The sequence below is a fragment of the Camelina sativa genome, chromosome 7 (assembly GCF_030686135.1).
Source record: "Camelina sativa cultivar CO46 ecotype springtype chromosome 7, ASM3068613v1".
NCBI lineage: Eukaryota > Viridiplantae > Streptophyta > Magnoliopsida > Brassicales > Brassicaceae > Camelina > Camelina sativa.
In genome coordinates, this window is record NC_141886.1 from 23,591,711 (window position 1) to 23,617,290 (window position 25,580).

At 35.8% G+C, this 25,580-nt stretch overlaps 2 protein-coding genes, 1 non-coding gene and 1 pseudogene across 10 annotated transcripts; 3 read left to right on the forward strand and 1 right to left on the reverse strand.

Moving 5' to 3' along the window:
- The first annotated feature begins 264 nt into the window (after positions 1–264).
- LOC104701827 (carboxypeptidase SOL1-like) lies at positions 265–4,140 on the forward strand (annotated as a pseudogene). The gene is made up of 15 exons (XR_015562247.1): positions 265–539; positions 769–835; positions 943–1,038; positions 1,193–1,223; positions 1,339–1,395; positions 1,581–1,676; positions 1,802–1,924; positions 2,050–2,154; positions 2,307–2,353; positions 2,459–2,584; positions 2,665–2,767; positions 2,845–2,907; positions 3,077–3,160; positions 3,260–3,323; positions 3,633–4,140. The product of XR_015562247.1 is annotated as a carboxypeptidase SOL1-like (transcript).
- Positions 4,141–4,740: 600 nt separating this feature from the next.
- LOC104701828 (putative choline kinase 1) lies at positions 4,741–6,962 on the forward strand. Of its 2 annotated transcripts, none has more exons than XM_010417571.2 (7): positions 4,741–5,438; positions 5,632–5,753; positions 5,842–6,037; positions 6,117–6,234; positions 6,331–6,378; positions 6,465–6,565; positions 6,662–6,962. In XM_010417571.2, exons 1-7 carry the CDS (start codon positions 5,067–5,069, stop codon positions 6,758–6,760), a joined length of 1,056 nt encoding a protein of 351 aa, XP_010415873.1. In that variant the 5' UTR covers positions 4,741–5,066; the 3' UTR covers positions 6,761–6,962. The 2 variants fall into 2 exon arrangements, with proteins under 2 accessions (XP_010415873.1, XP_087315305.1); XM_087459179.1 differs by having other exon boundaries at positions 4,761–5,438; positions 5,645–5,753.
- Positions 6,963–6,985: 23 nt separating this feature from the next.
- Positions 6,986–7,056, forward strand: TRNAG-GCC (transfer RNA glycine (anticodon GCC)). The gene has a single exon. It is a non-coding gene; the product is annotated as a tRNA-Gly (tRNA).
- Positions 7,057–7,138: 82 nt separating this feature from the next.
- On the reverse strand, positions 7,139–15,372 carry LOC104701829 (type IV inositol polyphosphate 5-phosphatase 3). Of its 6 annotated transcripts, none has more exons than XM_010417573.3 (11): positions 15,018–15,251; positions 12,138–12,432; positions 10,436–10,482; positions 10,174–10,318; positions 9,946–10,089; positions 9,697–9,769; positions 9,438–9,542; positions 8,305–9,313; positions 8,038–8,222; positions 7,843–7,951; positions 7,139–7,749 (listed from the first exon to the last, which is right to left on the reverse strand). In XM_010417573.3, the coding sequence occupies exons 2-11, from the start codon at positions 12,178–12,180 to the stop codon at positions 7,405–7,407; spliced, it is 2,205 nt and encodes a 734-aa protein (XP_010415875.2). In that variant the 5' UTR covers positions 12,181–12,432; positions 15,018–15,251; the 3' UTR covers positions 7,139–7,404. The 6 variants fall into 6 exon arrangements, with proteins under 6 accessions (XP_010415875.2, XP_087315303.1, XP_010415876.2 ...); XM_087459177.1 differs by having other exon boundaries at positions 10,436–10,516; XM_010417574.2 differs by lacking the exon at positions 12,138–12,432 and having other exon boundaries at positions 10,436–10,516; positions 15,018–15,372.
- Between the last annotated feature and the right edge of the window lie 10,208 nt (positions 15,373–25,580).

Consider the following 25,580-nt stretch of genomic DNA (forward strand, 5'->3'; position numbering starts at 1 on the left):
ATAGATGTTGAAATCGGCCAAATACACATAGTTTAAGTTTAAAATTTGAATTTTTAGATGACTTAAGTTGATTTTTGCATGGTACTAAAGTTTAAGTATGAAAAAGCATTTGACAAATAGTTGAGGTTGATTTTGGCCGTTTTCCCACTTGTGAAAGAAAATAGTCAACTCCAACAACAAGACTTATTAGAATTTTAACGGGTTAAGTGAATATAATATAGGCCCACTAAGATATAAAAGCCCATAATCCAATCTTTGAAACTTACTCAAGCCCAAGTACTTCAGGGTCAACTCAACGGTCTCTGTCTCCCTCTCCCACTCCCACTGACATTTCCGATAACCCGGCACTACTTTATCGAATCAATCCGAAAGGGAAGTGAGAACCGAGAGAGTGAGACAGAGAGATCTGCGTTTTTTCTTTTCTTTTCTAGATATGATCAAGCTCAGATTCGTCCACCGCCTCCTATTTTTGACGGCGATCTATATCTTCCTTCCTCCGACCGCCGCTCGAGGCGGTCACTCCGACTATATCCACCCAGGTCCGCCGACGTTTTTTTCTTACCTTCAATTTTTCTTTTCTTTTTGGTTACTGTTCGTACCGCACAAATCTGTAGTTTTCTGTTTCCGTCATTAATTGCGCTTGATTTGGTGATAAGTTTAACAATGATCATATTTATTGGTTCAGAATACTAGTTTTAGTTTGAGGTTTATGCATAACTGCTGCATTTAGTGACTTGCTTAATCTGGAATTTGCGTATTAATTTTTAGGTTATGGAAATTTTAGTTTTCATGGTATTGCGAGGAACTTATTTGCTCAAGAAGAGCTTCGACCGAGGTAAAATGTCGTTTAGAGGTTTCAAGCTGTTATTTAGGGATGTCATTATTGTTTTTTTTATTTTTATGTGTGTAATGATGATAACTTTGTTTTCTCATTGTTCAAAGTTTGGAATTAACTCGAGGTTACATGACAAATAATGATCTTGAGAAAGCAATGAAAGATTTTACCAAAAGATGTAGCAAGATCTCGAGATTATACAGGTAATTAATTTCGTACTTGGCTGATACTTGTAATGTTGGAGAAGTCAGTAAATTGTTCTCTCTGTTTTTTTCTTTCTTAAGAGTTCTTCTTATGGTGTTGTTGATTTTTGTTCTTTATTTCTCTCTTTGAGGGTTTTCTGGAACGTGCTTTCAGCATCGGAAAGAGTGTCAATGGATTTCCTTTGGTAATGCCCTCTTAGCTAATCAGAAGTAATTCTTCTGACTTTACAATGTGCATCTCTTAGGAATCAGTATAATTGATGCCTTGTGGTGTTTGTTTCTTGGTTTGTCTTTTTTTAGTGGGTCATAGAGATTTCAGACAGGCCTGGAGAGATAGAGGCTGAACCTGCATTCAAGGTAAAAACATCTGCTCGATTAGCTATATTGGCTATACATGATATCATTTTTAGATATATGATTTTCGCTGGTGAAAGCCTAGATGAAACCTTTATAGTTTAATTTGACTGGGATTCTTTCTGATAGTTGATTGGTAGTGCTTTTATCTTCTTGGAATCTAATTTGTTAAACAAATGGTCACGCAGTACATTGGGAATGTACATGGAGATGAACCTGTAGGGCGTGAGCTCTTAATACGTCTTGCAAACTGGATTTGCGATAACTATAAGAAGGATCCATTGGTATGTGATTTTTTTTGCTTCTTGTCCACCATGCCTTGGCAATGATTTTATTTTTTTCACCCATCTAAAATTGCCTAAGAAAAAGGTTATAGGCAAATACTGATATTGTCCATTTTAATATGCAGGCTCAAATGATTGTAGAAAATGTTCACCTTCATATATTGCCATCATTGAATCCAGATGGCTTTTCAATTAGGAAACGTAATAATGCAAACGATGTGGATTTGAATCGCGACTTCCCTGACCAGGTGATTCTCTGATGGTGACTTCCACACTCAGAAGTAGTATTTTCTTCGATGCTGTGATTTGCATGATTAGTTGATTCAATTTGAAAGTCACGTTTGGCTTGCTTAACTCATACCTAATAATGCAGTTCTTTCCCGTAAATGATGACTTAAGTTTGAGGCAACCTGAAACTAGGGCAATCATGACTTGGCTGAGAGATACACGATTCACAGCGTCGGCTACTCTGCACGGGGTAATTTACCTGACATTTCTCCGTAGCAGACTTGTGCATGTTGTAGCGTCTTAAATATGTCCAATGTGACAGTTTACTTTTAAGAATTTCCAAGGGGTTTTATTATTATCAAGTAAAATCGTGCTTCAGTGCTAAACCTGGTTTTCTTTCAGGGTGCGCTGGTCGCAAATTTTCCATGGGATGGTACGGAGGATAGGAGGTGTCTACTTTCTATTCAAAATGATTTTTTACATAATGCAAAGCTTTTTGCTTTGTCCTTTATGCGATGCAAAAATCATGTAGCTGTTCTGCACCCTTCTTGCAGGAAATACTATTATGGATGTCCTGATGATGAGGCATACCGGTTCTTGGCACGTATATATAGCAAATCTCACCGTAATATGTCTTTGAGCAAAGAATTTACAGAAGGAATCACAAATGGAGCATCCTGGTATCATATCCAGTACACTCTCTCTATCTTCTGCAACAAATGAGTTTTTAGGTTAATGCTTTATGCAAAACGCTCTACAGGTACCCAATTTATGGTGGTATGCAAGATTGGAATTACATATATGGAGGGTGCTTTGAATTGACTCTGGAAATTAGCGACAACAAGTGGCCTAGAGCCTCAGAGGTCCAATCTTATATACCTATGTGATAACTGTTTCATGCAAAGATAGTTAGCTGATAGAGTTTGCATTTCTTATACAGCTTCCTACCATTTGGGATTACAATAGAAAGAGTATGCTGAATCTTGTTGCAAGCATAGTGAAGGTATTATTTAATCTTTTCTTTAGAACCCAATATGTTTAATCTTGTTGTATCATTTTAGATTGATCCTGTTGAGATTGGTTACATTAATGGAAGTTTGCGCCTTTACTGCCATCGTTATATATAATATTTTTTGTCTTTTGTTAAGTAAGCCCTCATCTCTTGACCTTAGACAGGACTTCATGGACGGATCTTTTCATTAGACCAGGGAAAGCCACTGCCTGGGCTTGTTGTGGTCAAGGGAATTAACTATACGGTATACGCATAGTATCTTGCCTTCTAAAATTTCAAAATAACTAAATCTGGAAAATTTTGTTAGCTCTTAGTTACTCAGCGTAGTCCTTGTGCTGTTCAGGTTAAAGCTCATCAAGAATACGCAGACTACCATCGGTTGCTTGCACCTGGACAGATATATGAAGGTCTGATGCTCTTTCCTCACATTTATTAGCTTAAAATACGTGTGATTATGTTGCAATAGTAACTTGCAATCTCTTTTTTATACTAGGAATCCGATTGAGTTCTTATCAGTATGAAATTAGAGTTGTCCACTATCATGTTATGAGCAGATGATTATTGTTATTACCAGCTCATTTTAGAGATTTATCCTTAAGACCGTGCCACTTACAAATGGACTATTAGCTGTTATAAGTTGACGCTATTTTTGATCTCAACTTCTTTGTTATTGTTGATTACTTGCCTCGTTTTGAGTTTCACTTTCTGATTCGCAGTCACAGCATCATCCCCGGGATACAAACCGAAAACAACAAGTGTTTGGTTAGGTGACAACGCAGTTACCGCTGATTTCATTCTCATCCCAGAAGCAAGCTCCCGAGGCAATCTACTGAGAAGCAACTGTGACTGTAGCTGTAAAAGCTGCGGTCAGCCGCTTGCTGCGGTCAGCCGCTTCTAGCACACTTTTTCACAGAGACAAACAACGGAATCACGCTTACGCTTATCGTGGTTGTAGTGTTCCTGTGTTTTTTGTTGCAAAGAAGGGTGAGATTTAACCTCTTGAAGCAAAAACAATCCTCTAGAAGACCGATAACAGTATGATTTATATAGGTATAATAATAACACAACTCTCTTAATAAGCAAAAAAAAAAAACCATACTTGGAAAATAAAAGTTTGTACTTTATGTATTTGTTTTGGTTGATCTTATCATCATCTTACAAAGCCTTGTAGTACTACGTCAAGAAGTGCAACATTTTCGTAAAGAGAAACGTTCACATCTTAAATGTCAAAGTCAAACGCATATAAGAAGTAAGTAAACAAACATTTTAAAATGTAATAAAATCTATATTTGTTGTTATCCATAGCTTTCATTTAGATTTCGTAAGACGTTTTATAGACATGAAAATATATTTTTCTATCTAATCTGTAAGCAGGTGTACTTTATTTAGAAAGTAGAATTCTGTTTTATTATTAGAAAATCATATTCTTTAAAAAGTTCACTCATTTCCTATAATAGTGATTAGAAATGATACATAGAATCTATTATACTAATTGGACCACTATATGTAGAAACCAATTGGTTTTTATAAATTTAATCACTCTTTTTACTAGTGAAATTTTTACATATGACCTGTTACAAAAAATACACACGGACACAACAGTCACACACTGCTGTCTCGCCGCCAAAGAAAAAAAAAAGAAAAAAAAAAAAGAAAAAAAGAAAAAAGAGAAAGACTATTTAATTTTACATTCGTTGACTTTGACTATTTACAATGACCGCCTCATTACGCCGTTGACTTAGCACGCCCGTAAATAACCACGTGTATTTACCTGATTGGTTCCGACAAAACCGTCGGTCACCATAACCGTTTTTATATAAAAACACCGTCACTCGAAAAAGATCGTATCACATTCGCACACGGGACGAACAACGAAACTACGCATTCTTATCTTTCTGGGTTTTTTTAATTTTATTTATATAAATTTACTCGATTATAAATAAATAAAAAATACCCAGAAACGTAATTTCGTCAAGTTCAAAAATTCAATTCCCAGAATCATTTCTTTCCATAAAAAAAAAGATTCCATAAAGCTTTTTTTTTGTTTGTGTGGATAAATCTTCTCTCTCAGATAGAATCTCATACCCTTCGAATCTTCACCTTTTTTTTTTCTGGGTTTTTTGAGAATATTTGTTTTTTGGGTTGTTAAAATGGCGATCAAAACGAAGACTAGTTTAATCCCGAGTTGTGCATCACCAGAGGATCTAAAACGTGTATTGACAACGTTAGGTTCAAGCTGGGGAGATGTAGTCGAAGATCTAGAGCGGCTTGAGGTTGTTCCTTTAAAAGGAGCTATGACGAACGAGGTTTATCAGATTAATTGGCCTACTTTAAACGGTGGTGGTGAAGATAATGATGTTCATCGGAAAGTTCTCGTTCGGATCTACGGTGACGGCGTTGACCTTTTCTTTAACAGAGATGATGAAATCAAAACCTTTGAGTGTATGTCTCATCATGGTTATGGTCCTAAGCTTCTTGGTCGTTTCTCTGATGGTCGTCTTGAAGAGTTCATCCACGCCAGAGTACGTTTTTTTTCTTTAAATGTTTGATTTTTTGTTTTTTTTTTGTGTTCTTGGCTTTAGGAAAAACAGAGGAAGATAGGTTTTAGTTAGTGATATTGTTTGCGTTTCAAGAAATCAAGATTGGGGATGATATATATATAGAGAGAGAGATTTTGTGTATGACGTAAATTTGTTGGTTTGGTTCGTTCACCAGACTCTTTCTGCAGATGATCTTCGTATAGCTGAAACATCTGGTTTCATTGCTGCGAAGCTAAGAGAGTTTCACATGCTTGATATGCCTGGTCCAAAGAACATCATCCTCTGGGAAAGACTTAGGTACAGAGAAAAAAAACAAATTTTCATTTATTTATTTTGTATAATCAACGTTTCTTGTTAATCTCTATTGTGGGTTTTGTTTTGTCAGGACTTGGCTCAAGGAGGCTAAGAACTTGGCTTCACCAATAGAGACTGATGAGTTTCGGTTGGAAGCTTTGGAAGGTGAAATCAATTTGTTGGAGGATAGATTGACTATGGATGATCAAGAGATTGGTTTCTGTCACAATGATCTTCAGTACGGTAACATCATGATTGATGAAGAGACCAACGCTATTACCATCATAGTAAGCTTTTTTGAACCGAAGCTTTTCCCTTTTTCCATCAAGAAAGTGCTCTGTTTTTTGATAAATCTGATGATTGCAGGACTATGAGTATTCGAGTTTCAACCCAATTGCTTATGACATTGCAAACCACTTTTGTGAAATGGCTGCTAATTATCATTCAGACACTCCTCATGTTCTGGACTACACTCTATATCCAGGTCCATATCATATAAACATCTACTTAATAATATGTTGTTACTCGAGGTATCTCAGAATTTGATTGTGTATATGTGTATAAATGATAAAAAAAACAGGAGAAGAAGAACGGAGAAGGTTCATTAGCACATACCTTGGCTCTACAGGTTTTTTATCCGTTTAACCATTTTATACTTCTTCATACTTTACACATATAAAACTTATTCCTCATCTTTTTTTTTGTTAATCTCAGGGAATGCAACAAGTGAGAAAGAAGTGGAGAGGTTGCTGAATGATGCAGAGAGCTACACTTTAGCAAACCATATCTTCTGGGGCTTATGGGGAATCATCTCGGTTCGTTCTCTCACTCTTTCATTCCTATTTTAAGACACTTTTAGCTATTAATGTTGAAACCAGTACTGATCTCTAGTGTATATTGATGCAAAGCAGGGACATGTGAACAAGATTGAGTTCGATTATACGGAATATGCAAGGCAGAGATTTGAACAGTACTGGCTTAGAAAGCCTTTGCTTCTGGATTTACATTAAAAAAGATGAAGAAGAACAAGACTTGCATTGAATCCCTAGAAAGTTTATCCAAATAGATAAAAGGAAAAAAAGAAAAACTAGGAGACTATCTATATTGCAATTCTTAATTATCTACAGTTCATGTTTTATTCTTTCCTTGTATATATAGAGAGGTTTGTAAACTTTCAAAACACAACATTGAATAAAACTTGTTCTGACGGAAGTTTTTTATAAGGTAAACAAGAAGCACCAGTGGTCTAGTGGTAGAATAGTACCCTGCCACGGTACAGACCCGGGTTCGATTCCCGGCTGGTGCATTTCTCTTTTTGGCCTTGACAGGGAATGGCCTTCTTTTTGCTAATTTTAAAATAACTAGGACTAAGAATAATAATAAGCATGGATGTGAAATGTTCTTGATTTCATTATATATCAACTAAATTTACAACTGTAAAACCAAACACACACAAAAGAAAGAAGATATAAGAATGTAAACGTTTCTCACTGTGATGGGATGCATCAGTATAAAACGACATGAGATTCAAAAACCTATCCGTAGGTAGAAAGAGAATGTCTCTTTCGCCAATACTTCATATGCATTATATATATATATATATGCAATATCAAACACAAACCAAGCACCACGAAATCTCAAAATCTTCTTCGTTTTAAACAAGAACAGCCACAAGTCCCTCGTCTTCAATCTCTGCATCCGTGAATGTCAACGCTCGCTGAAGCTTTCTAGCAGAAAACACCTCCACTTCAGCCATGTATATCGCGGTAACTGGACGATGATCTGAGAATTTCTGTTCGGTTCTCCTGTAATGAACCAACCTCATTCCTTTCCCATAGGATAGTACTCTGTCACACCAAGCTGGTGTTCTCTTCGGTGCCTTTCCATCGTTCCCGGTATACTCATCCGAATTCGCTTGGTACTTATATGTTGGTGGAAAATGTAGAGTTCCTTCTGACCAACCATCAAACGCTCGACCTTTCCTGTATTCCTTTACTAGCTGAAATACATATTCATACGAAAACAAAACATTATGTTCCAAAATATGAGAGAACACATTTTGAGATTGTGTGTGTGACTGTGTATATGTTACCTGATCATATTCAAGTAACTGGGACCATTCTCTCTTGGAAATGAGGTCTCTAGTTTTCTCATATGATAAGTTAAGCCGATAGTTGAGATCTCCTAACCAGATTATTCTTCTGCAAAGAGGTGAAACACACAAGTAAAGTAAAACATATGTATAAAAACCAAAATATTCGTAAAAGAGTAAAAAAACAAGACCTACTCGTGATCATAGATAAGCTTGGGAAGTCCAAGAGCTGAGACAGAGTGGAAGACTGTTCTTTTATGTATCTCGTGTACATCAGCATTCCTCTTGATCTGATCAACCTCTCTTTCCCCTGCCGTTAAATGCGTGCATATGAAACAGAAGAACGTCTGGTTTATCGACATGCTCACAGACACAGCTCCCTACAGACCATTTCAGAGTTTTGAATATATTGTAACATAAATTTGATGGATGCATATATATCTAAGCTTTTTTTATATATACCTTGTTACCAATATATCCCATTACGCCAACTCCAACGGTAGAGACTCGTACGTTTTGAATGTGTTTTCTCAGGCTTCGTTTAACCCAAATGGTCAAAAGAATCCCAACCATTTGTTTACTCACTAGCCTCACATAAGCCGGTCTTCGTTTCCTCTCCATTAGTAACTTCAGGTCCATTTCCGCTAGAGCCAATACCTCCTCCGGGATCCCGTTGTTGCTTCCGGCCACAGACTTAAACGAACTGTAAGCCTTGAAAGACTTTGCTGTTCTCAAAGACTTCGTTGTCTTTATGGACGGCTGTCTATCGAGAACACAAGACGGTCCTAACATGTTCAAAGGCGGCTCAGGCCAGCTCAAACCGATCCGTTCTTTCCCACTTAACATCCGATTCAACGTCCTCATACCGGTTTCAGCACTATACTCACTGTTCATCCTCTCCCTCACCGTCTTCATTGGCGGCTGTCTATCTAACATGGTCAACGGTGGCTCAGGCCAGCTCAAACCCATCCGTTCTTTCCCACTTAACATCCGCTTAAGCGTTTCAATATCATTTTGAGTAGAATCCTCCTTAGAGCTATCATCAACGCGTAAACAGATTTGTCTGTCTACCTTCTTCGGAGACGAGAACTGTCTCTTGATCTCAACAACCGGTAAGCCAGTATTGGGATCAACAAGAGTCTTGACTTCACCGATAACACCACCGTCATGTTTCAGCGCCCAGAGCCTATCGGCTTCCTCTTCTTCTTCATCGTCCTCGTCAATGGGATGAATCTCAACACCAGTATCGCTATCACTCTCGAAAGCTACTTCTTCCTCTATAACATCATGTGTTTCCTCAAAAGGTTTAAACCTTCCAGGAGATGGTGGATCACTGTAACTTTTCACCGCAGAGAGTTTTGGTCTAACTCTGTTCAATGCTTCTCTAATGACTTCTTCCCATTTAGCAACGGGACGGTTATCTTCAGCTCCAAGAATGTTTCCAGCATTCAAAGGTACAATCTCTTGTAAACTTTCATACCCAACAAAAACAAAACAAGAAAACATAAATTAAAAAATCCTCTAACACAAGAACATAAATATTGAACAGAGTTGGTTTTGTCCATGTCGTTAGAAAAGTCAAAATTATTATATACCCAAGAACGTAGATATCAGCTGGTTGATTAATTTCAATCCAGTCATCGATGTCAAGATCAGATGGTGGTGAGATTCCTCCAACGTTCCACGTACCAACACATACTCTGCACACAAATTCCGACATGTTAGGGTCTCCTTTTACCCAACCAACAACAAAAAAATATTTACATATCGAAAAAGATACTATATAAAAAATCCGAATCTATATATTATATAGTACTATATAAAAAATACAAAAAAAAAAAAAAAGAACTGTACCTTATTTCTTTGTTGTTAATGTACTGTGCTCTTAATGTTTCTGAATTCCTTCTTCGTAACTTCATTGGAGCATCTGGACCAACCAAAATAAAAAATTAAAGATTCACAAATTTGTATCTTTTTTTTTTTTTTTCAGTTTGTTAAAAAAGATTTTGAAATTCCAACAAAGGGATCTTGAAAAACCAAGAAAACACCCCACACTGAATCTCACACTGATCATTATAACTACCTATGCAATTTCCGCATTACCATTGCTTATAAACTCAGCAGCGGCTTTGGCTGCGTCTACAACAGTAGCCGAAGCCGCGGCGATGGCGTCCTCAGCGTTCTCACAAACCTTGGATGATGATTCTCTTTCCCTCGACCTAGATTCTCTACCACCATCACCACTACCTGTTATATAAAACCGGTTTATATAACCGGAAAAAAATAAATAACCGGTGAACATCATCAGAGGAGAGGAGAGAGAGAGAGGACCTTCTTCATCGGAGCTAGAAGCATCATCGTCGTTAACTTGTCGAGCATCTTCGTTTTCGGATTCGTCTTCACTATCAGCACCATACTCAGGATCTCTACCACTTATGTTCAACCACTTTCTCATCACCAACTTTGCCCATAATCTCTGTATATATGTATATCCACACACTCAATATCATCAGAAACCTTATAACCCAAATCAGCTTTTTACCTTTTCTTTTTCAGACAAGAAAATCTTTAAAAAGACACCCAAAAAAAGTACCTGGGATTTCTGACGATGGGTTTTCTTCATTATTCCGGTAGGTTCAACTGGAGACATGGAAAATATATAATCTTCAAAATTCTTCACAAAAAAAAGGAGAGAAATTATTTTTATATAAATAAAGAGGAAAGTGATGAAACTTTTTTTTTATAAATCTTGATTTTTTATATATATTTTTTTTGCCAGACTATAAATCCAAAATTACTTGAAAGAGTTGGGAAACAACGCGTGAGTCAGTCCTCGTCTTTCTTTTCATCATTTTATGTAAGAATTTTTTTAAAAAAATAATTGCGTAACAATAATGTTTTTTTTTTCTCACGTTATGGTCAATTTTTTTTTGTTTTAATAATCAAATTCAAAGTTTTAGACTGATTTTGGAAACTTATGGAAAAAAAAACAGGATATTTATATTATTTTTAAAAAATATCTACAATGATTAATTATGATGATTAAAATAAAACTATAGGAATATCCGGATTTGGGTCTCTAATTATTTTATAAGATAACGTAGAACTAGTTTGTTACTACGTTATGGTGATCGCGATGGCTTTTCATTGATATATTCTTATTGGCCACTATAAAACGAGTTTACATTTTATAAAGATTAGTAAAGAAGTTTTAAACTATGCACACTAGGGGTGCCGGGTGTGCATAATACTGGACTTGGTGTAACAACTCTCTCACGGGATCTTGACATAAACTAATTGGTCGCAGGCTCTCATCAGCCATTTGGATTTTTACTTTTGGACCGCCACTTAACAACTGCTTCTACAAATATTAAAATGAGTTATGTTATGTGTTACGTATTCGTTGATAGTTATTTAACTATAGATATTCACATTATTAACGTGGTAAGTTATTAATCAGGTGTTTCAATTAAACAAATAAAAAGTTAATCGAGAAATTAGTGGGAAAATCAGAAGTGGTGGCCAGCAGGTGGTGGTGGTGGTGGTGTGGCTCGTATGCTTAGTGGGTAATATAATAATAGCCGAGCAAGAAAGGTGAGATCACATATCAACAAGATGGTTCAAACGTGAATATACGGGAATGTTTTGTTTTCTTGTTAATTTTTTTCTTTATAAATATAAGAATCAGGATAAGATAAGAGTTAAAGATTTACATTGTGTTTATTCTTATAATTAATTATGTATTTGTGTTTATTATTATGATTAATTATGTATTTGTTGATGTGTATTTGAATTTGCATGTTTTTTGATATCAAGTTTTGTATATGGTATTGAATTACTACTATATATCGTGTCAATAACTCAAGTGGTAAAAATTTCAGACAAAACCTAGAGATTATCAGTTCATATGATAATTTAAAAAAAAATCAGATAAAAATATTAGTCTTAAGAAAATGTATGAGCATATATATAGACCCAATCACCCAAATCCATTACGATATTTTACAAAAACAACTTTGGATATTTTCTTCGGTTCCTATTCGGGTACTTGATTTGGGTTTGTTCAGTTCTCATATTTATAATTCATATTGATATCCATACAAATCGGTTTGGATACCATTTAGTTCAGGTAAATTTGCGTAGAGTACTTAAGGTTAAGGTTAGGAAATTGTGTGCATGATTTGCGAAAAGCATAAACATATATGACCATAATCATAACTATTAGAGAAAAAAAAACATAAAACCCATCAAAATTAGACCAAGAATATGAAAAGTAAGTTTTATATTCGAGATACCAAAAAGAACGCAAGTACATGGAGCCGCCGCCACCCGCCACATTGGTCGATAATGTGTAAAAGCAATCTATAAAAAAATCCGGTCCGGAAGCCCGATTAGAGTCCCCCGGTTACTGGATAAGGTCATCGGGTCGGTGTGGTGTGGTGCGGTGCGGGACCCCAAAAAATAACACGGACCACGGAAGAAGCCTACGAAGGAGTTTTTTGGACTCTATTGGGTCCACCCACTTTTAACTAGACTTGGCTCTACGTGTTGTACCCCAACCCTATTTGTTTCATAGCTTCCAATTCTCACCTAAAATCCAAATCAATTTTAATCAACCAATTAATTTTACTCAAATTTTTCCTTTAATTCTATATTTGACACAAGTTTATATCACAACAAATGTTCATTCAATAATACATTATCTCTTCAAAGATATTTTTTCATATTAAATATAAAGTTTAATCCTACATCAATCAACTATCATATACTTTTTCATATACAGTAAAGTATACAGAAAAATGTGCATTCAATTAAATAACTTATATATATGTGTACACACATCACTCCTACTAAAATGTTATATTTTTAGTCACTTTTTACAGAAAAATGCAGATTACTTTTTTTAATATATTTTTTTTAAATAGAAAAGTGAAACGTTTAATTGGGTTGTGGTAGTTATTAGTTATTACAGTTCACTAATTCAATGTTTATTTTTGAATAGTGTGTTGTGTTGACTAAAAGAAGGAAGGAAATAGACTCACTTTTTTTTTCCTTTTAGTGATAATTGGATGAATAATATTTGCAAAAATAGTATCCTCTTTATACCAACACAAAATAGGTTTAAAATGATATATACTTAATTCGTTAAAATCAAGAAGAAAAAAAAGTAGATGTTGTAATAAACATAACACGTCTAATGTGTTGGAAAAATGAGGGTGCAAGTCCCATACTTCATTCTTCATCATCATTGATGTTTTCGTAAACAAAAGAAAAAGAAATTATTTATTGGTATCTATTCTATTAAGTTTCATATAACCCCAAACAACAAAACATTGCTACAGAAACATGTTTCTTTTCTTTGGAATTTATAGCACATTTAATATATCAACATATGTTTAGGCTATCCCCTTAGCCAATATATATAAACAAGTAGAAAGTTTTTTTTTTTAACGAGATGTATTCAAAAGGAAAAAATATCGACGATGATGGGTCAGTGACGAAAGAACAAAAAAATAAAAGAGCAAAAAAAAAAAAACAAAGAAAAAAAGATAAATTAAGAGAGAATAGAGATAAAATAGATCATAAGGAAAAGAAAACATGTTTGGTCCCTTTTGGGATCACATCAATCTTGACTAGAATCCACATTCCACAATATACGATTACGCAATGGTCGACTCAAGAATTTTTAGCCAGTCACATACATTGTTATATTTTGATATGATATTTATATGATAAGATAACATCTCAAGTTTAAACAATGGATAATCCTCATAACACAAAAATAATTTTTATTTCTAAATTAAGTATATCAATTCTAAAGTTTTTAAAATAACATTATATTTCAAACTTTCAACTTAAATTTTAGTATTAAAATATGAATCAAAATTTAACTTTTAATCTTCAAAATTAAACCTTAAATTCTAAACACTATACTTTATCCCCTAAACTAATAATATATAATCCAAAACTAACTTTTTTAGAAAAAATATTATTATTTTATAATTTTGGAAGATTGTAGAATGTATGATGTAAACATCCACAATTTTTAATGATATTCTAGCATATTTTCTAATAAAATTCATTAAAACGTAATTAGATGGTTTTAATATGAATTTTTGACATATTTTCTTATGAAATTCATTAAAACGTAATTATAAAGATATTTTTTTGAAATGAAAAGATGAGTTATACTTTAATTTCAAAGATATTTACAAGTTTCGTACTGACGTTATCTACGTAGGTCATTTCAGAAATTAATCCAAACTTTTACTGATATTTTTTTGTCTTTTCATGCTAGCTAGTGGGAGTATATATGCCACTTTAAACTCAACTTTATGTGAATTCGAACTCACTCATATTGAAAACGACACGAAAGATTAAAATTTATAGTCAAATCAACTAGTGTCTTCAGATGACATCTCCGTTTTAGCTGAATTAATTTTCCATTAACTTTATATTTGTTTAAGGAAGATGACTAAAATATTTAAAAAAAATCGCTCGTCTAAACAAAAGACTTCAGAATTTTCTCTTTTAAAGAAGTTAGAACAATATGGGGGAAAGACTAAAAAACAAAAATCACATAATAGCAAAAGCTATGATACGCAAGTTTTATCTACCAATAGTTTTGCCAACAACATATATTCTCTCATATTAGAGAGATTGTGTAGATAACGAAAAAAGTACAATACAAGTGACTAAATATAACCTTTATTTTAGGAATATATGGTCCCAAATAACACAGTAACTCACTGTTCTTCTCTGTTTTCACTTGTTTTATTCCTTGTGTTTTAGACTTTAGATAATGTTCACACAAATATTCCATATCCGAGGTCGACAAAAAAAAATATATATATATACCATATCCATTTTGAAGTTAAAAAATTCGAATGTTTAGTTTTGTTACATAGAACGTAATGATGAATTAACCAAATTGGTAATGTTTATTGGACACGAAGAAAAAAAGTGTTCAGAAATTGGATCTCAATAACTGAAACATTTTCTCGTCTCAATTAAACAATAGTTTTTTAATTATTTTTATGTCACTTTTATTTTGATCAACGACAAATTTCATTAAATAATAAATTTTGTGGTCAGATTAAACCTATCCAAACGAGAGAGAGAAGTAAAGAAAAAATCTAAAATACAATAAAATAATGAGATACAGATGAAAGTACCTGTAACTGTGAGGCTGGCTCCGTGTCCGTGCTGAAGAGATGACGAAACCGAAGAATAAGAGAAGAAGACGACGAGAACAGAAACACGAAAGAACGAAGGCACTTAATGCTTCTTTGGGTGTCTTGTGAATGTGAATGTGAGCTTTTTTTTTTTTGGAAGGTCGAGAAAAAAAAACAAATCTCTTTCTTGCTCTGACCCTATTGCTTCTCCATTTATATTGTGTTTACGTTCACATGTTATTTCATATTTTTTTTAATTATATATCTCATAGATTTCTTACAATGTACACGTTTCTGCCACGTGTTTCTTCTAAGAAAGCTTTCATCTTTTCTTTTCTTTTTCATTCTCAAAAGTAAAAGTTTTTTTTTCCAATCGACCTCGAAGTTTCTTACCCTTTCATAGGACCCGGTCCTTTTCATACAAGATGGTAATTGTATTGCATTATTATTGTTTTGTTTGGCTCTAATTTTTATTTTTATTGTTGTTGTAGAAGACAATTTTTTTTTTTTTTTTGACAACGTAGAAGACAAATTTTATAAATATCGAAAACGATATATGATGGAAATGTTTATGAATATTAGCTTCTATTTTTGTATTATTTAACATCACCGAAGATGTGTTTTTTTTTTTTTTTTTTTTTTCTTTTTTCTAATTTAGGTGCATTGTGGGTATAATTTGTTTAGGATTAAAAAGTCAAAATTAGGTTTCCCATTTCTAGATCCGTCGTCCAACCAACAAGAAATATGGGGTTCAGCTATTATTATTAGGGGAATATAAACATAAACTTTAAAGAATTATAAGGAAAGAAGAAAATGAAGGTGTACTAGTTTTAAAAGATATCTATGAAAACTACTTTTGCAAGAAAAAAGAAAAAATATATAAACTATTTGTGGGGTTAAAATTACCTTCATTTACTGAAGAATACAAAGTAATTTCCAAGAACTGGCTGAAAAATTGATATTTGAAAACATTTTTAATAATGTTTTAAAATGTTTGTTTTGTTGGTGCAATACTCCAATTAGCAGTACCATAAACCTGTTTAAGTAGAAATATTTGGTAAATAATGACAAATTAGTTAAGGGGAGATTACAAAAGATTACCAACTAGTCAACTACACCTTTTTACACTATTTTTGTTTTTAACGTCAAAAAAAGTTGGAACATAACTTTTTTCCTCGTGAGTGACAGACAACTGGTAAAACAGATATTTCAAAGGTAAAATAGTGTTACTAAACGCCATTCACATCACTTGTTTAACAGGCGAAGAAACAAAAAGAAATAAACCGGTGGCCGATGGAGACATTTTCGCCTGTTTGGACCTCCGGTTTTTGTAACCACAACAGCTTTTATGGTACATGTTACCACATGTCATTTGACGTCAACCCTCAAAAAATAAGTCCAAATATTGATTCGTTGTTCATTGTTGTCGTGTCCAATGTTTATTTGATCTGTGATTAATATAAACTTTAAGACCATAGTTGATCTCGTTATTACCGGAAGAGGAGAGGATCGATATATGAACTATTAAGGAGGAGACTTGTCTTACGTTATACATACTCCATTTTTTAAACTTATCTCTACAGCGATGATTACGCCCTCGTTCAGTATTTCACATACCTATCACCGAATGATAAAGATTAATATCATAGCTTAACGCAAAACATATAGTTACACACTTAAGATTAATATCATAGCTTAACGCAAAACATATAGTTACACACTTATGTTGGTATTTTCTTATTGGCAAGAGACCAAGATAGTGGTAACATTTTGGAACGTTTATCAAACTTGTCGATCGCCCAACATAATCTTGCAACTTATGTCTTAGCCGAATACAGCCTAAATACTGTTAGGTTTTGTGACCACTAATCTCAATCTAAGCATCTATTAAATCAGTGTACTACGAGGGAACAATATTAAATTCTGATGCTAATCAATCACTAAATTATGAAAGAATTACTCAAATGTTATCCAAAAGTTGGTTTATTACTTATATCTATAATTTTTTTGAAAATTACTCAAATATTTAGTGTCCTGGGTGTAATTACAATTTACCTCTTGGGTTTTGTTTTTCGATTTTGGTCAGAACAAAAAAAAAAAACAAATCAACAAATTAAAATACACATCAAATATGATTTAACATGTCATTAAGCAGTTTTTTTTCAGATCAACATTTATTTTTTCTTGTTTATATCAAAGAGAGGGAAAGTGAACAGTTTTCACTGTTCACAAACCGCCAATACTAAAAAAAAAAACCTCTTCTTCGTCGTCTCTCGTCGCCGGTCACACCTGTCATTGTCCACTCTGTCGCCGTCAATCTCTCGTCGTCATCTCTCGCCATATTTGCTCGCTCTCTCTCTATTCATCGTCGCACTCACTCTCTTCGTCGTCGCACTCTCTTTCTTCGTCGTCGCTCTCTCTCTCTCTCTTTGTCGTCTTCGTCTTCGTTTAAACGCTCTGGTATGTGTCAAATGTTTAGTTTCGAGTTTTCCGGCTGAATGTGGGTTTTTATCGATGATTTATGGCTGATTGTCGCCGTCTCTAATGACGGCTGGTTTGTTAGATCTATTCGATTCGATGGCTGATTTGTTTGTTGATATGGCTGAGTTACGGCTGAGTTTTGTATTGGTGACTGAGTTATTTTGTGCTTTAGGTCTGAGTTATGTATTTGTGGTTGAGCTATGTTATGCTTTGTGTATGAGTTTGTTTTATGTTATGGCTGATTTATTTTATGATTTACTTATGAATTATATTATTTATCAGATGTCGATGGTGATTATTTCTGAAAAACAAGCAAGGGATTACCCCCCAAGACTATACGTTGAAGGAAACTCTAATCTAGAGTTTAGAGAATTTAATACCAATTTCAGGATGGGAGATTTCCCTACGATTAGAGAATCAATAGGACATGATGCATGGGATGAAACGAAGAAAGTACCTATTGGAATAATCTCTAAGCTAGTTTGATAGCCAATTCGTCTGGTCTGGTAAGGTTGTACATTTCCTACTATGTAACCAGTTAAGGGTACATAAGAAGGAGCTTTGGTTTGTGGTCGGTGGTCAACCTATCAGGTTTGGGTTGAATGAATTTGCTCATGTCACGGGGTTAAACATAGACCCAATGCCGACATAACGGGTTGAACTTGAAGAGGAACACAAAGCGTTCTTCAGACTTTTGCAAGTGCCTGGTGGGGAAGGTCCATCATTAAATGAACTCAGGGAAGCATTAAAAGTGTGCCGGGGATGGAAAATCCCTAATCATCGTAAATGGTTGGGGCTGTTGCTTCTTCAACACATTGGACTTTATGGTTTGCATCATAACTCTAGAATTCCATATGAAAGTGCGAAAAGAGTTTTTGATGATGAAGCCATGAAGACTTATTCGTGGGGTCGGTCAGCATTTGAAGCTCTTGTTGATTCTATAAAGATGTTGAAACCTACGGGAAAGTCGTACACCTTGAGTGGTTTTACACCGGTGTTACAGGCTTGGGTGTATGAGTCCATCAAATGCTTTGGAGATCGGTTTGGGAATGCAACAAAATAAAAAAATGGTGGCATACCGTTGCTTCAATGGGGTGGAAACCGTACACGTTCAACGCTAGAAACCGTAATTGCTGAAGAGATCAAAGTGCTTGGTGAGGTAAGGTTTTTAAGTCACGACTGAGGTATGACTTAGTGATGGCTGAGTTAATGTTTTGTGTTGACTAATTTATGTTTTAGTGATGGCTGAGTTAAAACTTACTGATGGGTTTCATAATCTCTTATGTAACAGCTGCGTTTGACTAAAATGGTTATGAAGGATGATGTAAGCGAGCTATTTCATACGTGGCCAGGTCAAGAAGATGACCCTGCACTTGATCGCCTTATCCAAGACATACATGAGGGTAAGTTTGTAAAAGGTTCTTGGGATGTTAAGGGGAGTGATAAGAAGAAAAAGCGAGAAGCTAAAACAAATGTTGAGTCTGAATCTCCTCTCGAAAAAAAGCAGACAGTCCAGAAGGTGGACGTTTCAAACAGTCAGGGTGGTGAATCTGGTGAAGGAGCTGCACAGAAGAGGAAGAAGAAGAAGAAAGGAATAAAGGTAAGTGATATGGTGTATAGTGTGTTTATATTATATGTAATCTTTTGTTAGCTTGTTTACGACGGTTTATGTATTTGTTTCAGTGTGCTAGTGAGGAGGAAGATGCTGGAGAAGATGGGTCGGTTGCAACTATCGTTGACTTGGTGTCTAATTTAACCTCAAGGTTTGACACTTTTGAAAAAAACATTGCTCTGGATCTGGAGAATAAGATTGGAGACAGAATTGAAAAGAGGATGAATGAAAGGATTGATACCAGATTTGGATTTGTTGAGAGTGAACTCAAACAGATGAAAGAGCTCGTGCTTTCCATGGGTGTTGGGCAAACTGACCAAAACACTTATGATGCGTGTTCAAATTTCAAAATAACGAGCCTATTACCAATAAACCTTCGGGAAAATCTACAGACACCAAAAGGTCCACCAGTCATTCCAGGAAAAAAGCAAGAAAACTACTCTGTCAACAGTCCTCCGATAATGTCTAATTTATCTTAATTTTATTCCTGATTTTCTAGGATGTTTAGGTTGAGTTATCATTATCTGAATTATGTTCGCTATGTCATACAGGTAGATGGCAGTGGGTTGGCTGGGTTCAGTAGGAATCTGAATAAAGAGTTTGATAAAGATGATCCTCTTAATTTTGTTGAGAAGTCTCCAACTGCTATGAAACCAAATCAACGGCTGAACACGTGGAAAAATGCCAAAGATGCAAAGAAGGACAAAGAATTAGATGCAAAGAAGGCCAAAGAGGTTGCAGCAAAGAAGGCCAAATATGAGGCGGCGGCTGCAAAGAAGGCCAAAGAGTTGGCGGCAAAGAAGGTCAAAGAGTTGGCGGAAAAGAAAGTTGGAGATAATCCGCAAAAGAGAAGAGGTAGAAAGACTACTAAGCCTACTGCCGTGAAGCCGTTGCAATTTGTAGAACCTGTTTTGAATGAGGGAGAAGCCGAAGCTGGTGCAAAAGCTGATGCAAACGCTGGTGCCAACGCTGCTGACAGCAGTATATGTGATATGACAGCCGAGTTAATGGCTGAAAACGATGTCCTTGAACCTGAATCTGAGGATGATGAGGAGGAAAAGATTATGCTTGATAGAATTAAAGCTTTAAGGCTGGAGAGTGTTAAGTTGTCCCCGGATGGAAGTGCATTGAATACACAACAAGCTACACAAGCGAGAATTTTTCCTTATATTGGAGACAACGGACTGACGTGCATGAGGAAGAACTCTGTACCTGGAGCTGGAATATATGATCCTCTGGCACCTGTTGATCTGATCAAGTTGAAAAAACCTTTGGAGTACCTAAAGACATCCGAGTATGACCCTTTAGACCCTTGTTAATCACAGCTTGTTAACATTATATTAACCTGTCCTTATTTGTTTCTTAGGGATACACCATTAGGCAAGTCAACACCAAATATTGAATTCTATAGGACTCTCATCACTGAAAGAAAGAACTGGCCAGTGAAGCATGATACATTTGGGTGGCTGTTTGATGAAGTAAGTTTAACTTGATGTCTGAGTTATTATGTTTACGGCTGAGATATACTGACTTGACGGCTGAGTAATAATGTTTACGGCTGAGATATAATACATAATGACTGAGTTGTTAGTGTTGGCGGCGGAGTTATAATACATAATAGCTGATTTGTTATTGTTTACGACTGACTTATATTACATTATGGTTGAGTTGCTGTTCTTTACTCAGTTTTCTGTTTTACAGCACATGGGCGCGTTTATGAGACTCCTCAGTATTAGGTACAACCGAGATCCATTCCATATCACAACAAACGCATTGGAGTTGTAGACCCGTGGTTCACCAGAACGATGGTTCACCAGAACGATGGTTCGTGACTATGCTCAGTTCGAGATGAAACCCAAACTGTTTAAATTCAATGGCAACTGTTACGAAGAGTTAGTTAAAGGTTTGATACCTTCAGATTAACCGACTAATTTGAAGTGGATAGAAGATGTGGATCACCTGTATAATGCTCCACAAATTGGAGGCAATCACTGGGTGGCGCTGCACGTGGATCTCATCAGAAGGCATATTGATTGCTATGATAGCATCGTGGGTCAAGCAAACAAAGACAGTGATATTAGAATGATGAATGCTTGTAGGGCGTTTGCGTGGATGATTCCAGCAATGATGAAAGAGAACGTTCCTGACAAATGGCGTACACCTACTTTCAGTCAGTTCAGTTTCAGGAGGAAGAATGTCTCCAAGGTCCCTCAAAACGTACAGGTTAGTGACTGTGGCGTGTACGCTCTAAAGTTTGTAGAATGTCAAGCGCTTGGTTTGACTTTCGATGGCATATATGATCAAAATATCCAAGCTATACGGGTTAAAATGACAGCATAAATCTACGATGAGGCACCTGATTTTATGAGTAAGGTTAAATAAGAAAGAATTACGTCCTTCGTTTCGTTTCTTTTGGTAGGAATTGTACTATGATATGTAAAACATTTGGATTTCTTTTGGTAGGAATTGTACTTGGATTTGTAAAACTTTGATTTGTCTATTTTCAAAATTATGGCTGATTTACGGTTAAGTTACAGTTGAGTTATGAGATATTAAAACGTCACTCGATATCACAAAAAGTGATACCACAAAAATTAGTTTTCCGGTTTGGTACGGTTTGGTCGGTTCAGATCCACACGATAATAAATTTATAAAGTGAGCTTTTTTACAATATATTATCAAAATAATTAAATAATTAATATTTGAATTTAGATTTTTTTTTTGTAAAAGTATTATTCCAACAATTGAATATTACAATTATTATAACTTAAAATTTAAACAATAGGAAAACGAAAAGTCACGTCTATTATTAGGTTAACTTATGTTTTCCCGCCAAAATATTGCTAAGCGGCTGAGTTATAGTTGGAAAAACGAAAAGTAAAGTCGAATCATATGATGGCTGAATTATGGTATTTAAGGAAAAACGAAAGGTCTCGTCGAGTCATGTCACGGCTGATTTAAAGTAAAGTTTTGGCCGAGTTATCACAAGAAACAATATGTCTGTACCTACTAACTCATTCTCTGGCTGCTATATGTATTAACTCATTAAAGTCATCTTCCAAATAACTTTCTTGTATTCTGTCCAACCAAATAATATGTCCGCTCGAGCACCCAAGAAGCTCCGCTCGAGCCCTATGTCCGCTCGAGCACCCAAGATGCCAGATCTCCCCGACGATGTTTTCATAAAAATCGTTTCCCTTGCTGCAGAAGATCGATGGTGGTCACTTGGTTCTATTCTAAGGGCTGGTCGTAGGGGAAAAAATGCAGTATACAATAAAGAAGTTCTAAAGACAGCGGCTATCTATTGCCTTTGTACTGATCCATCACAAATCAACACATCCAGTGCCCCTAATGGTGGCCTCCAAATTGAAGGGCGGTACATGCCTTTCTTCGTCAAATGCTTTGACGTCGGCAACCCCATTGCCATTTACTACGAAGGGCTAAGGGTTGTGGCTGAGGATAGAGATATCCATCGTGGGATTGATATTCTCAGTCGTATTGTACCGGCCGATGCTGAGTATTTGTCAAGGGAATGAGGTTATTGTCGTCCATTACCTCCAGCTGTTTGATGCACATCATTATCCTCTGATGTCTTTGGTTGCCATGGTAACCGGTAATGATTTTCTGTTTGAGTTATCTCGTTATAAGACGGCCCGGAAAAACTCATACGCAGCCTCCCATCGCTATCCTGACAGCCCGTTACTCCCTTCACCCGCTTGTGCTGTGATATGTTGTTTGGATTATGGTTTCCATTCTCTCCGCTATGGAGACTATGAAATCATGTGCAAAAACTGTTACCTTTTGTGGTTGTCCCTCAAAGTCTCTAAGATCCTTTAGGATTTCCAGCAGTGATTTCCAGTTTTACCTTAATATGTGCTATGTATCCACCTTTTATGCTTCCACATTTTAGTATCTACTCTCACTTTGAGGCTGAATTATAATAAAGTAACGGTTGAGTTATAGTTTTACAGGAAAACGAAAGGTAACGTTGATTCTCGTGATGGCTGAGTAGTGAATAACGGCTGAGTTATCAAAATGAACAATCTATAATGGCTGAGTTATTAAAAGAAAGGTCGCGTTTATTAGGTTAACTTACGGTTTCCCGCCAAAATATTGCTTAACAGCTCAGTTATAGTTTTACGGGAAAACGAAGGTCTCGTTGATGGCTGAGTTATAGTAAGTAATAGCTGAGTTATCACACGAAATAATCTGAAAGTAGATAGCTGATATATATGACTTGACGGTTGAGTTATGAACAATCTGAGAGCAAACGACTGGTTTACACGACTTGACGGTGAGTTATTACACAAAATAAAACAAATCTCCCTAACTACATCCGACAAGTTTTCACATTGTACCCAACTTGCTTACATCGCGAACATGCTGGTTGCTTCCTAGGGAGTTTATTTTCAATGGCAACTTCCAAAGATGATTAAATCCTACGCTTCTTGGTCCTTCCTGGCTGGTTCACAACAATCAGAGGCAAGCAGTTCTGATTATCCACAGCTTCAGGAGCAGGGAATGATTCATCTCGAGGCATGATTGAACCAGCCCATCCGTTAACCAAATCGACACTCCTAAATTTCGGATCGCACATGGATATACGAGACACATCCATATGCTCTGCAGCTGTGATTGCATGGATACATGGTATTTTCTCTTGGTCGAAACGACGGCATGTGCATTTTTTTAGTTCCAAATTTACAACATGCAAAGATGATCCATATCTCACTTGCACACGTACAGCATCAATCGTTAGTACCTCCATAAGTCTTGCTGCGGTGACAGGGTCCTAGTAGGGAGTAGAACAAAAAAAAATCGTTTTAGGCTGAATTATGAAAAAAAATGACGGCTGAGTTATGAAAACAATTATGGCTGAGTTATGGAAACTATAATGGTATTGGTTGATATATGGAAACAGTTACGGCTAATATATGAAAGCTGTTATGGCTGAGTTATGTAGACTTACCTGTAACAGTTTCTCAACAGCTCGAGTGAGCGTTGTTAGCTGCGATTTCTCATCCTCTCTCCGTTCAGAAAACCATCTGGTCATCATATTCCGTATCGATTCTAGCAGTCGAACTATGGGAAGACTTCTAGCATTTGATAGTGCATGGTTCATTGATTCTGCAATATTCATTGTCATTAGATTGTACCTTTCACCCATGAAATGAACACGCGCCCACATTCGGACACCATCTCGTTGGAGGTATCCATGTAGTTCGGGATGATGTGATTCAATCTCATTGAAAGTCTCATTAAAATCAGACAGCCTAAAACACCTTGCCGCTTTTTTCACCAGAGGGAACAAATGTTTTCCTTTGAACTTCACCAAAATGTTCTTATACAAATGGTAAGTGCAAATTCCACGCAAAGCCAACGGTTACACTTGACCAATCGCTTTCCCTATTGACTTATGCCTGTTGGAGATTATCGCAAGATCCTTTTCGTCAGGAATGGCAACTTTGAGTTGTGTAAAAAACCAACGCCAAGACTCATCATTTTCAGTGTCAACAACAGCGAAAGCTAATGGGAAAATTTGAAAGTTACCATCCTGAGCTAGGGCTGGTAGAAGCGTCCCTTTGTAACTACCATGGAGAAACGTTCCGTCAACAACAACAACTTTGCGCATGAAAGCAAACCCAGCAATACTCGCACCAAAAGCAATAAAAACATATTTGAATTTGTCTTCATCATCTATTTGAAGACGCGTGACTGTAAACGAATTTTCCCTTCTTAACTTGTATATGTAAGAAGGCAACTCGTTAAAACTATCCTCAAGATTTCCCTGATCGATCAGCCTTGCATTCAGCAGCATTCGATATGCCTTCCAATAACCCATCTGTTGACACCAAACAAATTAATAAATCAGCCATAAAATATAGATAACTCAGCCGATACATTCGAATAAGTCAGCCGTAAATAATCAATAAATCAGCTGTAACATGTAAATAACTCAGCCTATAAATACATATAAGTCAGCCATTATTATCAATATTTATTACCTTTAAACTAAATTGCTTATTGAAAATGACTCCGACACTTTTAGGTTTAACATCCAGACCAAGATAACCAAGATAGTCCCTGTATAGACCTGCCAATACATCAGCTGTTGATTGGCGGGATCTAATAGAACGTTCCCTCACAGAACATGTGTGTTCCGAATCGTATAGACGAACATGAAAATTCGGGTCATCCCCTTGTACAGATGCACGAACTCTCCAAAGACATCCTTCAACCAAGCACCTAAAAACCACCTGTCTCGGATTTGATACTGGTACATTAAAATCAAATCAATCCCTAACCGAAATAAGTTTCACGTGATTCCTGAACTCCTTTTTGCTTTTGTATCTTTGTCCTACAACAATTTTTAGCGTTGACACCTCCAACCTAATAGCCTCCGGATTCATCTTCGATCCGGCAAAATTATCATCTTTATGAGCTTTCTTCTGAGGAGGCAGAGTAGGTGG

What these genes read in the sequence shown, in the direction of transcription:
- LOC104701829 (XM_010417573.3), bottom strand. Translation starts at nt 12,180, where the DNA reads ATGTGGCGGGTGGCGGCGGCTCCATGTACTTGCGTTCTTTTTG. An exon ending in TGCTGAGTTTATAAGCAATG is followed by an intron (nt 9,770 to 9,945) that starts GTAATGCGGAAA and finishes TGGTTGGTCCAG; the next exon opens with ATGCTCCAATGAAGTTACGA. An exon ending in GCTGATATCTACGTTCTTGG is followed by an intron (nt 9,314 to 9,437) that starts GTATATAATAAT and finishes TGGGTATGAAAG; the next exon opens with TTTACAAGAGATTGTACCTT.
- LOC104701828 (XM_010417571.2), top strand. Translation starts at nt 5,067, where the DNA reads ATGGCGATCAAAACGAAGACTAGTTTAATCCCGAGTTGTGCATCACCA. An exon ending in CCAACGCTATTACCATCATA is followed by an intron (nt 6,038 to 6,116) that starts GTAAGCTTTTTT and finishes TGATGATTGCAG; the next exon opens with GACTATGAGTATTCGAGTTT. An exon ending in CACATACCTTGGCTCTACAG is followed by an intron (nt 6,379 to 6,464) that starts GTTTTTTATCCG and finishes TGTTAATCTCAG; the next exon opens with GGAATGCAACAAGTGAGAAA.